Source organism: Ahaetulla prasina, chromosome 10, assembly GCF_028640845.1.
Source record: "Ahaetulla prasina isolate Xishuangbanna chromosome 10, ASM2864084v1, whole genome shotgun sequence".
In the NCBI taxonomy this organism is placed as follows: Eukaryota; Metazoa; Chordata; class Lepidosauria; order Squamata; family Colubridae; genus Ahaetulla; species Ahaetulla prasina.
Window position 1 is genome coordinate 12,122,517 of NC_080548.1, and position 13,222 is coordinate 12,135,738.

The window sequence follows — 13,222 nt, forward strand, 5'->3', positions numbered from 1 at the left end:
AATCATTTAAACATGTAAATAAATAGATTATTTAATAAAATGATAAATACAGAAATAAATACACCTTTACTACTTTTTCTTTTATATGGTATCAAAATGAATAAAATAAAATAATAATAATAAATAAATATATTGCCCCAAACTTTTTCTACTTTTTCTTCAGTATAGAATAGAATAGGATAGAATAGAATAGAATTCTTTATTGGCCAAGTGTGATTGGACACACAAGGAATTTGTCTTGGTGCATATGCTCTCAGGGTACATAAAAGAAAAGGTACGTTCATCAAGGTACAACATTTACAACACTTAATGATAGTCATAGGGTACAAATAAGCAATCAGGAAACAATATCAGTATAAATCGTAAGGATACAGGCAACAAAGTTACAGTCATAAGTAGAAGAAAATGGGTGAAAATGAATAAAAGGATATGCTTGGTCATTCTAACATCTGTTATTTTTGAATAAAAGGAAACATGAACTGATATGGACAGTGGTTTTTTTTCTTTTTTAATGTCTCATGTACAAAAGCACCTACAAAAAATAATAATAAAGTCCTCTTCCTTTTGGTTTAAATCTTCTTGCTCCTTCGGGTGAATGTGGCTGAGCCGCAGGAGATAGTCTGTGGGAGAAAAGTGAAGATACGGGTCTTTGAAATTAAAATGGCTTTTAATTAGCCGATGTAAAGCTTCTGTAGGCATGACAAAATATATTTCAACACCAGCATAGCTCTTTAAAATTGCAGCAGGCAAGAACCAGGAGAAAAATGAATATTTCTTAATTTCAGTAACAAAGTTTCTCCAGAGCCCTTCCTTTTAGATCAAATAAGCGTAGATGCTAAAAATCTTTGCTTTTGTTTCTTTCTCTTTTTAACAGAGTAACAGAGTTGGAAGGGACCTTAGAGGTTTTCTAGTCCAACCCCCTGTTTAAACAGGAGACCCTATCCCATTTCAGACAAATGGCTGTCCAATCTCTTCTTAAAACCCTCCAGTGATGGTGCAATTTCTGGAGGCAAGCTGTTCCACTGATTAATTGCCAGGAAATTTCTCCTTATTTCTAGATTGGTATTCTCCTTGATTGTCTTGGATTCATTAAAAGAAAAAAGAGAGAGATAGTTACCTGTATAGGTGGAGGTTACAATCTAGAAGACATGGTGGTTGTTTTATAGCTAGTAAACTTTAAATTGACCTCAACTCCTGATGCCTATGTGAATACACCATGCAGTTCTCTTGCATGCTTGAGTGTAGAGAATAAGGAAGCTGACTTTGCTGGAAATCTGCAAGAATTTCCAGCAAAGTCAACTTCCTTATTCTCTACACTCAATTTCAAAACCCAAGCAAAAGGATGGGGAACATTGTTAAATCCAGAACAATGAGATCATGTCTTCAAGTAACTCTGGCAGATACTTCCCTATTTCATTAAAGTGAAAGAAGGCAGAGATAGAATAGAGTTTCATTAAATAGAAAGAAGGCAGAGATAGAATAGAGGTTTTTTTTGTCACAACATTATATACAAGCACATATATTGAAAGGAAACAATAGGACAGGAACGGTAGGCACTTTTTTGTGCACTTATGCACACCCCTTATAGTCCTCTTAGGAATGGGGTGAGGTCAATGGTAGTTACAGTTTTTGGTTAAAGCTTTGTAAGATTTGTAAAGAGTTGTAAGATTTTGTTATCATAGCTAATGTCTATGTGGGTAATTTTAGCCTGCTTGGTCTGTCTGGGGAGGTGGGCTGACAGAGAGTATCTAGCCATTTTTTCAATTGCCTCTGATTTTTCCAACATCATGATCACCAATGATTCTTTGACTTGTTATTATATATCTGTAACATCTTAAGCCAGAGTTTCCCATCCATGGCAAACTTTAAGATCTGTGGACTTCAACTCCCATAATTCCTAAGCCAATATGGCTGGCTGGGGAATTCTGGGAGTTGACGTCCACATGTCCAAAAGTTGTCATGGTTGAGAAACTGTGATCTAACCTTTAACTTTACAGTTTGTGCTTCCAATGAATGGTCAGGTTAACTTCATTCTTCCTGCAGGCCCAGAAGAGTGTTACCATTGTTCTTCAGCACATTTCAGCCTAACTCTAGTTTAATCTCAGCTTGTATAGCATGCAGACTGAGAAAACTGGGTTAATTGAGGAAACAGGGGTTCCATATTCTCCATATTGATTCTCTTTGAATCAACTTCTTACCCTAGCTTCACTAGGGAGAAATTATTATTTTTTTCTTCCTGTCTATTAAACTATAGATCCAGGTCTATAGAGCCTGCGTCCTGAGCACACTCTTGTACTGCAGTGAGTCTTGGACCCTTTATGCACGGCAGGAGAGAAAGTTGAACACCTTTCATATACACAGTCTCCGATGTATTTTTGGCATTACCTGGCAAGACAAAGTTCCAAATAGCGCAGTCTTGGAATGTGCTGGAATTTCTAACATGTATACACTACTGAAACAGCGACATCTATACTGGCTTGGGCATGTTGTGAGAATGGCTGATGGGCGGATTCCGAAAGATCTCCTGTATGGAGAATTAGTGCAGGGAAAGAGCCTAACAGGGAGACCACAGCTGCGATATAAGGATATCTGCAAGAGGGACCTAAAGGCCCTGGGAATGGACATTAACAACTGGGAAACCTTGAGCTCCGATCGTTCAACTTGGAGGCTACATACGCAGCATGGCCTTCTCCAATTCGAAGAGACACTTGTTCGGCAGGCTGAGGCAAAGAGGCAGTCCCGGAACCAGCAAAATCTGGGGGCTGGGCAGGGACAGAATGTATCTGCCCTCAGTGTGGAAGGGATTGCCACTCTCGAATTGGCCTTTTCAGTCACACTAGATGCTGTTTTAGGATCTCTTTCCAGAGCACGATACCATAGTTTTTTGAGACTGAGGATGTCAATAGAATAGGATAGGATAGGATAGGATAGGATAGGATAGGATAGGATAGGATAGAATAGAATTAAATGATGAACATTGACTTACTTCCACCATTTCATTGCCTACAATTTGTTGCTCGTGGGTGAATTTGTCTGACTTGGCTATTAATTTTCCATCTGTGAGAGTTACTGTGCACTGTAAAACAATGAAACCATTACTGAACATAGATCAAACGGCAAGAAACATGTAGATGGCTAACAACATCCAAGCCACCAGATAATGTTAGAAAAAGATCAAAGTTTGGGGGGGAAAAAGAAAATAGTGCTGTAGTTACAATCTTGAGTTAATAAAATGCAGAGATATTTTGCCATAGATTGCAGTAGCAAAGGTTTCCTGCAGTCGTCCCAAAGGTGCTTTTATCAAAAGGCAACTGAACTTTCTTGAATTTGTTCCATTGAAAATGTTTTGCTTCACATTCAAGAAGTTTCTTCAGTTCCAACTTGGATGAGAAACAAAATGTTTTCAAAGGAAAAAAGCAAGAAAGTCCAGGTATCTTTTGGAAAAAGCACCTTTGAACCAACCATGACCTGGATGATTGAGAATCTCCATACACGTTTTCTATAGTCTGTCCAGATACTATAGAATTATAGAAAAACCTAAGTTGGGCGGTTCCAGGTTTGGAGTCTAAATAGCTAGCTTTAAGATTTTCAAGTCAAGAAGATCATTCATTCATTCATTGAACTTTTCATATTTTTGAACCCCATCTCTCTCAGAGAAGGACTCTGGGAAGTGTAACTAAAATGTCAAATAGTTGAGTGTGACTCACCTTGACTTTTTTCCCATCCATGGCGGTCATTTCTGCTTCTTTTCCCAACGTGAATGTGTTCGTAACAGATTTGTTGGGGGTTTTCGAGGTGATCACAAAAGTATTCCCAGTCTGATGGATTTCAGTTATGGGCATGATGTCTTTGGCGATTTTAATGATATCATCTGATAGGGCTGAGGAAGATGGGAGAGAAGATGATAGAACCCAAAATTCCCCACACCAGCCAAGTCCACACTTCTTAAAGTTGCCAAGGTTGAGAAACACTATCTAGCTACAGGTAAGGACAATTCCTTCCTCCTCGAGTTTGAGTAACGGCTCTGTAGGACTATCCTAAATAACTGTCTTGCTCCTCATTGTAGATTGCTTAGCTTTCCAGTTGTCCTCTTATTCAGAGGACTCTATGCTCAAGACGGAATCAGGTCTCCAGTAAAAACCTCAGATTCTGCTTTAGAGATTCTGTTCGTTTTGGAAAAAAAAAATGCCTATAGCTTACCAATTGCTTTCAGGAAGTCTTCATACTTCTCTTGGGTGTAGACTTGCCAGGTACCATTAAACGCCATGTCGGCAACGCCACTGTGTGCTTCCTATTGGGAAAGGCCAGTGGGGCATCTCCTGGCAATGGCTGCCTTTATACAGGAGGGAATCCTTTACCCTGCCCAAATCCGAGCTGTGCGCTCTCGAGCCATCAATCATTAATCTTCCATTTGTACTTTGTGAGAATAACCTCTCGTTCATCATGCCAGAAAAAGCCTTGGCTGACTCCAATAAAGAATATTATTTGCTAAATTCCATGGCCAAGACCAGGGAATCATCCGTAAGGGAAAAAAAACCCTCTTTTATTTCCACTTGTAAATTTTATATTTGAAAACCACATCAGTCTATTTTTATTTCTGATTGAAGCTTACTCCTAGTTCTCTTCCTGCAAAAGCAGCTCTTTGGCTTGTTTATCTTGTGAATTAATTAATTAATGGTTCGTCACATTGGCTAAATCCTGTCGAATCACATTTATAAGGATTTGTTAATATCAAGAGTTGATCTAATTCGGAGTATAAAGCATGTCAACTGGTGGAATCTGGATAAGATGTCAAGATCAGGTTGAATTAAATGGACCATCAGGACTATGAGGAAGAAATTTTATTTTTATTTATTTATTTATTTGTCAAACACAACAGTATATATAAGTATAAGCATGAAATAACCATACGAATTGGATACAATCAAAGGAAACATTAGGACAGGAACGGTAGGCATGCTGGTGCTCTTATGCACGCCCCTTACAGACCTCTTAGGAATGGGGTGAGGTCAACAGTAGATAGTCTTTGGGGACTAAGTGTCTGACAGGGTTCATTCATAATGCTGAGCTTTCCAGTAAGCTAAATGTAAGCATTCATAATGCTTAAGTTTGGCTTATTGGATAAACCCCAGTTGACAGAGTTCATGAAACATTCAGATGAACCCAAGAACAAATTAAACAATAATGCGGTTAGATGGGGTCTTCTGATTAAGCATGCATGAACTCATCCATGGTAGTTTCTAAAGTATATCACAATGTTTGAACACCGCAATTGTGGTTATAAAAGAAACCATGGCCATATCAACATAGTGTAGACGAAGTGTGAACTTATTGACTAAAGGAAAAAAGGGTTACTACCAAACAATATTTCCTGGGTGGGATTATTTCACTCACACTTTTCTTAAAGCAGTTGTCAAAGTACAGTTTTCCTATAGCCACATAACATACTTACACTGAACTCTTACTTACATAATGCTAGGCTTGGTTGGTTTTAACCTTAGCTCATTTTTTTTCTGCCTAAGAACCTAACCTACCTGGTTAACGCCAAGCATTGTGCAAAGTGGAACACGGATTAGTGTGAAGCCTGTTGTATAAACAGCATACAAAAAGTCATATTGACATCTCACTGCCTTCATTCCAGCTGTCTGACCTTTATTTTATTTTATTTTTTATTTTATTTATTTTGTCAAACACAACGGTATATATACGTATAAGCATGAAATAACCATACAAAATGGATACAATCAAGGAGAACATTTGGACAGGAACGGTAGGCACGCTGGTGCTCTTATGCACCCTAACCCTAACCCTAACCCTGGCTTGAAAGTCAGCCTCCTCCCCAATTTAGAACAGGTGTATCCAACCTTGGCAACTTTAAGACTTACGGATTTTAATTTGCCAGCGTGGCTGGAGAATTCTGAGACTCCACAAGCCTTAAAATTGCCACGGTTGGACACCCCTGCTTTAGGATAACTGGCTCCATCAAAGAGAACCACTAGTTGTCTACTCAAGGACATGAATTCCCAACCCCCGTGAAACCATGGCCCCTGTGGTCCTCAGAAAAACCTCTCCATGGAACCAGTCTTTGGTCTAGGACACAAAGCTTTATCTTCCAACAGAAGGACAAATCGGACAGAAGATCTCCATCCATCCTAGGAGTCATCATCTAGCAGGCCCAAGGAGCATTAAACCCTTGTTTAGTTGCACCTTTGTGGGAACTATACCAAAGTGGTACAGTATTTTTCCGGTACTTGAAGAGTATTTGAAGAGAACACCAAGGGCTGTATTGAATTTCACTGGTGTAAAATGGGGAAAATAAGTCACAGAGGATAGCAGTGCAACAGTTTCATTTTGTTGCCATGAATGCAACATGGACATCTTCGAACCTGGGTTTAATTCACAGGACTGTTTCATTCCTTCAATGCAGCTGTCAAGTCTGCAATTATTGGTATATTTGTGCAAGGTAGAAGGAGAAAAAGGCACAGAAAACCTGGCAGCAGGGGTGGGCTGCTGGGAGTTCGCAGGGGTTCGAGAGAACCTCTAGCTAAGATTCTGTGCAGTTTGGAGAATCCACAAATCCCACTCCTGGCTGGCCCTGCCCCGCCCACCCCGCCCCTCCCAGGAGTCCCCACATGGCCCTTTTTGGATGCAGGTAGGTGCAGGGTGTGTGCGGAGGCTCGTGGAGGGCAAAAGAAAAGGGGCCTACCAGAAGCTCGGGAAGGCCAGAAATGGGCCAGTTTCCAGCCTCCAGAGGGCCTCTGGAGCCTTGAGAGACCATTTTCACCCTCACGGAGGCTCAAGAAAAGCCTTCGGAGCCCGGGGAGGGCAAAAATGCCCCCCCCAACTGTGGTGCAGGAGGCCGACTAGGCCACACCCACCATGGCTACGCCCACCCAGCAACTGGGCAGAGAACCCCTTGCTAAAATTTTTGAAGCCCACCCCTGCCTAGCAGTGGATACTTAAGCATTCTGGCTTAGAGACAAACCATAATGATGACTCATCAGCTAGACACAAATGTTGGGTAACTTTATCAGGATCAATACACAGCAACCTTATCTGACAGGACATTACTCAATTTGTACCTGGTCATAGCTGAGCCTCTTCAACCAACTTTCTAGATGTCCATGATCCTACTGTAAAACCAGCCAACGTTCTTCTGAATTTCCATTTCTTTTCCGTGAGAACATTTAGAAAACAATGAGCAATGAAGACCAAACTTTTCTTAGGTGTTACCAATTTCTTTATAGAATCACCTTTTTACAGGAACTGTTGTCTAAATATTTGTCATGTCAGACTATGTTGCAGTTTTGCTTTTAATAGTTCCTGTGGGATACAGAGTTTGAGTTGTTAATATAAGAGAAATAGAAACATAAACCCTAGGTAGAATAGACTGTGTTGGCAGGATGTTCTCTTTCCACAAAGTTGATAGGAAGTTTATTTAAAAAAAATATTTTAGACATTTCAAAGAAAACGTATAAATAGGTAAAGAACAAGAACACCACCACCAGCACCAACAAAGGAGATAAAACTGGATTTCCTTATAGCAATAGCACTTAGACTTATATACCGCTTCACAGTGCTTTAAAGCAGGGGTCTCCAACCTTAGCAACTTTAAGCCTGGAGAACTTCAACTCCCAGAATTTCCCAGCCAGCTTTGCTTTTCTTTTCTTTTCTTTTCTTTGCTGGCTGGGGAATTCTGGGAGTTGAAGTCCTCCAGGCTTAAAGTTGCTAAGGTTGGAGACCCCTGCTTTACAGCCCTCTCTAAGTGGTTTTACAGAGTTAGCCTCTTGCCCCCAACAATCTGGGTCCTCATTTTACCCAGCTTGGAAGGCTGGAAGCAGAGGTGGGTTTCAGCAGGTTCTGACCAGTTCTGGCGAACTAGTAGCGGAAATTTTGAGTAGTTCAGAGAACCGGTAGTAAAAATTCTGACTGGCCCTGCCCCCATCTATTCTCTGCCTCCCGAGTCCCCGAAATGGAGATTTTACAATATCTTTCCCCTGTCACACCCCCAAGTCACACCAAGCCCCCAAGCCACACCACGTCCCCCCCAATCACACCCACAGAACCGGTAGTAAAATTTTTTGAAATCCACTACTGGATGGAAGGCTGAGTCAACCTTGAGCCTGGTGAGATTCGATCTGCAAAACTGCTGGCAGCCGGTGATCAGCAGAAGTAGCCTGCAGTACTGCACTCTAACCACTGCGCTATCTTATAGCTTCTGTACCTGATGAATTACACTTAATAAACTTCTTAATTGCAAATGCAATCTGATTAATGTCTACTCAGAATCTTCTTGAATTGAGTGAACTATGATCCTATGTTTTAAACAACACAGGGCCAGGACTGTAATATATACTCTTCCCTATTATAAATGCAGGTAGTAGTCAACTTACAACAATTCATTTGGTGTCTATTCAGAGTTACAACGGCACTGAATAAAGGACTTAAGACTGGTTTTCACACTTACATCCTCATAGTCACGTGATCAAAATTGGGGCACTTGGCAACTGGCATGTATTTCTGTCAGTTGCACTGTCCCAGGGTCATGTGATCACTATTGTAAACTTCCCAGTTGGCTTCAGACAAGCAAAGTCAATGGGAGAAGCTGGATTCACTTCGTGACTGTGTGATTTACTTAACGACTGCAGTGATTCACTTCACTGTGACGAGAAAGGTCGTAAAATGGGACAAAATTCACTTAACGACTGTCTTGCTTAGCAACGAAAATTGTGGGCTCAGTTGTGATCATAAGTCAAGAACTACCTGTGGTCTCAATTGCTAGGCAAGTTTGGGAAGATCCTAATATGGATGCCACCAATGGTCAGGCTTATCCATATATGGGATTGTCCTGCTTTTGTGCTCCAGTCTAGGTCACTGTGAAAATTGAGAAAAAAACGACAGTCCTGGAAAATGAGATGTACTGACCTACAATAGGGAATAAAGTTTGGCTTTATGTCCCTGATAACAGCCTTAACCAGGACAGGAGAAGCAAAGGGTTAGCCATTCAATTTTTTTTACCTTTGCTTCATAAATTGAACAGGAAAAAAGGGTGAGATTTTGAAAGAGTGCCTAAACTTCCTCTCCCTCCCTGGTTTTATTTGCACAAATCTGCTGATCAGGACTTTTGCCCTGCTTTAACTGCTCAGAATAGGGTACAAGGCACAAATATCATATTGTCATAATACTCAGTGGGTTCTTCTAACAGGTGCCAGAAGAATCAAGATGTAGAATCAAGATGTAGCCAGAAGAATCAAGATGTGACTCTGTAATTGAAGCCAGTTCCTCTGTTAGGGCATTGCCCCACACTAAAAAAGATTTTTTTTTTAAAAAAAGAGAGGCATTACTAGCTCTAAGTCAGTGTTTAAACCTTGGCAACTGTCAGGTGTGTTGCCCCTAAGCCCTGGGGAATGCTGGGAATTGAAGTCCACATATCTGACAGTTGCCAAGGTTGAGAAACACTAGTCAAGGCACTTGCTAAGGGTCCAACTTTTTTCCCCCAGATCTTCCCTGAGGGATGATAAGGACAGACTTTCTACCTATCCCTTCCATTTTTTAAAGACTGCTATATCTGATGCTTTCACGTTGTTTCAGTAATATGAATTGTAAACTCTTCAAACCATTGTGCATTAAGATGGAGGTCATCCTGGGTAACTTATCACCCTTCGGGTGGGTTTAAATTTGATGTCTTAAGATTTGCTAAAATTCCCAAAATAAAATGCTCATGTTTGTGTGAGATACGTCTTGCCATACACTATGAAAGAGTGATGGTTTAAAAGGAATAGATGATAATTATTCTTTTTAAAATGTGTCGCAGGAATTTCTAAATGTGTAAGTTAAACAAATCTAGTTTATACATCACCAAAGCTAGGCTATGTGTAGTAGAAGGACAGGCAGAGCCTGGGGGGGCGGTGGAGTCAAGAAAGGAATCAGCCTGGAATCCTTATGTTCCAACAAGTGGGATAAGTCCAACTCCTCTTGAATTTTGTTAACACTTTTTTAAAAAAAATATATTTTATTGGTAGAATTTTGTTAATTCTTACATCAATATACAGGTAGTCTTTGTTTGGTGCAAACTGCGCATGTGCAGCCATTGAACCGGAAGCAAACTGGTTCAGATTTCACCACTGGGTTGAGTAATTTGAGTCTCATAGAAAGAGAAACCCAGACATTCTGCAGGACGAGTGAAAATTTGCGTGGTTTTTATTTATAGCTATGACACCCCTCCAGGTTGAGGGTCTGGGACATTTGTAAGCTATGAATTCCTGTTACAGGAATCAAGGAAATTGACACATTTATTGTGGTCCACCAGCAACCTGCGGAGCTGGCAATGGAGTCAGACAGCAATGAGGCTGAGGAAGAACATGGGCCAGTCCTGAAGGCTGGGAAAGACCCAGAGGAGGGCTCTGCGTTGGAGGCAGAGGTGGGGCCAGGGCCATCAGGGAGTGATGTGCGGACTCCAGAACCTCCAGAGGCTGACAGTACTGAGGCAGAGGAACAGGAAGAACCTGTTTCTAATGCACACATGAGAAGAGCTGTCAGAAGGTAAGAGCAGCTCAAGCAAAGAGGATGACTTGGGAGTAGGGCCAAGAGATGATTGGCCCCTCCCATAAGGCTTAAAGGACCAGCAAAGGCATTTGGGCTTTTTGCCGGAAAACAACGTTGATAGCTTTGTCTTGTTGCATTTGTTTTGTATCAGTGTCTTCTGAATTTTTGCCAAGAAAGGTCTTTGGCAGTTTGTCTATTTGGACCAAGGTTGGTGACAGGACTGAGGAATTGTGTTGGGAGGAATTTGCTTTAATTTAGTTGAACTACGCTGAGAATGAGTTAATTCTCAGCTGTTCTAATAAAGTTTATTTTTACACTGATTGAGTTTCCTACTACCTACTTGGGCCTGGGTCACAACAACATTATTTAGCCAAAGCAGCAGTCAGACGCATCCAGATAAGGATCAGGAGTAAGCAAAATTTATCATTAGCACTGTAAAAAACATACCCAAAAGTAGTCAACTTGTATGATGGGTAGAGTAGAATTAAATAATTAATGGAGTATCCAGTATTCAGATGCCTTTTCTTTGTACGCAGGGGTGACTGTCATGGAACTTTGCAATCCATCAGCAATTTCCTTATGGTACTTTTATTTTCTGTAGTAAATTGCACAAAAATAACTGTGCCTGATTTCTCTTTGGATACGAAAGCCAGAGGAGACCTTTCCTACTTCTGTATAGAAATAAGAGTTTTGTCTTTCTTCAATCTTTGCGGACATTGGTTTCTTCACACCGTGTTCCCTTACCAAGCCAACAATTCAGTGGCGGTGGCAGGAGGCTCTGCCCACCCCCCTGGAAATCTCTGTGCATGCGCAGATGCATTGCGTGCATGAGCAAGCGCCCACGCGCCCACGCACCCACAAGCAAACCAGTAGCGATGGGATTTTTTTGTTTTTGTTTACATTTATACCCCGCCCTTCTCCGAAGACTCAGGGCGGCTTACAGTGTGTAAGGCAATAGTCTCATTCTATTTGTATATTTTTTACAAAGTCAACTTATTGCCCCCCCAACAATCTGGGTCCTCATTTTACCTACCTTATAAAGGATGGAAGGCTGAGTCAACCTTGGGCCGGGCTCGAACCTGCAGTAATTGCAGGCTCTGTGTTGTTAATAACAGGCTTTACCAGCCAGAGCTATTCCGGCCCTGAAACCCACTACTGCAACAATTACCTTAGTAATTTTAACAAGGGTTTATTATAGTTTTATTATTGTTTTTTAAGTTTTTATTTCGGCCTAATTTGAATCAGATTTTTAAAAGGTTTTTAATTTTTGTGCAATGTGTATAATTGTGTTTTTATCTGGCTGTAAACCGCCCTAAGTTCTTTGGGAGAAGGGCAGTATAGAAATTAAATAAATAAATAAATAAATAAATAAATTGTTAAGTGAACGAGACCATCGTGTTGAGCTCTGAATCAGTTTACCGGTAGTCCTCAACTTGCGACCACAACTGAGCCCAAAATTTATGTTGTTAAGTGAGAAATTTGTGAAGTGGGTTTTGCCCCATTTTATGACTTTCCTTGCCACATTTGCTGAGTGAATCACTGCAGTTGTTAAATTTGCAACACGGTTGTTCGGTGAATCTGGCTTCCCCATTGACTTTGCTTGTCTGAAGGTCACAAAAGGTCATCATGTGACTCCCGAGACAGCGCAACCGTCATAAATATGAGTCAGTTGTCAAGCATCCAAATGTAAATCATGTGACCCTGGGAATGCTGCAACGTGAAAAATGGTCATTTTTTCAGTGCCTTTGAAATTTTGAATGGTCACTAAGTGTAAATCGAGGACTACCTGTGTTTTGACAAATCGTCTCCCCTATTACACCAGGCCCACCAAAAGGGGAAGGCAGGGCATGTTATGGGTCCCATTGATTATGGATTATCAATTTACAGGAACTGGGCATGGCTATTCTAGTGAAGAGAGGGACCAGGGGAGACATGATAGCAGTCTTCCAGTATTTAAGGGGCTGCCACAGAGAGGAAGGAGTCAATCTATTTTCCAAAGCACCCGAAGGCCAGACAAGGAATAATGGATGGAAAGTGATCAAGGAGAGATTCGACCTAGAAATGAGGAGAATTTTTCTGACCGTGAGAACAATCAACCAATGGAACAGAAGTTGCCTTCGGAAGTTCTGGGAGCTTCATCACTTGAGACTTTCAAGAAAAGACTGGACTGCCATCTGTTAGAAATGGTGTAAGGTCTCCTGCTTGAGCGGGGGACTGGACTAGATGACTTATAAGGCCCCTTCCAACTCTGTTAATCTGAATAATTTAATCTGAACTAGTGGGACCACTAAAAAAAAGGGCCTTTTCAGTGGTGGCCCCTTTTTTTATAGAACATCATTCCTCCTGAGGTATGGTTCTTCCCATCCTGTTGCTTTCCTGAAAGGCCCTAAAATTGTAGCTTTATTACTGGGTCCAGGGATCCCAAACAGGGATGCAGAGGCTAATCTGATTGTGTTGTTGCTGCTTTAGGAAGGGGTGAATATTTTTAAAAAATGTTATAAGCCATCTGGAGTCACCTATGTATGAGTTCGGAGGCAATATAAATTTATTTAATAAAAAAAAAACAAAAACCTGTGCGCAAACACAATTGTGGTGTATTAACCCAGTTTTGTGACTTGTCGTGGGGGATGCTTTCTGGATGTTTCTTCCGTGATAGCAAATGCTTTGGCTTGAGCTG

General features: G+C 41.0%; 1 protein-coding gene across 1 annotated transcript; it reads right to left on the reverse strand.

The window, feature by feature from the left end:
• Positions 1–145: 145 nt before the first annotated feature.
• LOC131204351 (fatty acid-binding protein, liver) lies at positions 146–6,548 on the reverse strand. The gene is made up of 4 exons (XM_058195547.1): positions 4,201–6,548; positions 3,708–3,880; positions 2,987–3,076; positions 146–620 (listed from the first exon to the last, which is right to left on the reverse strand). The coding sequence occupies exons 1-4, from the start codon at positions 4,265–4,267 to the stop codon at positions 570–572; spliced, it is 381 nt and encodes a 126-aa protein (XP_058051530.1). The 5' UTR covers positions 4,268–6,548; the 3' UTR covers positions 146–569.
• Between the last annotated feature and the right edge of the window lie 6,674 nt (positions 6,549–13,222).

Excerpts from the sequence above, each read along its gene's own strand:
- LOC131204351 (XM_058195547.1), bottom strand. The coding sequence starts at position 4,267 with ATGGCGTTTAATGGTACCTGGCAAGTCTACACCCAAGAGAAGTATGAA. Across the intron at positions 3,077-3,707 it reads TGGATGGGAAAAAAGTCAAG|TGCACAGTAACTCTCACAGA; the intron begins GTGAGTCACACT and ends ATTGTTTTACAG. Across the intron at positions 621-2,986 it reads TAGGCAATGAAATGGTGGAA|ACTATCTCCTGCGGCTCAGC; the intron begins GTAAGTCAATGT and ends TTTCTCCCACAG.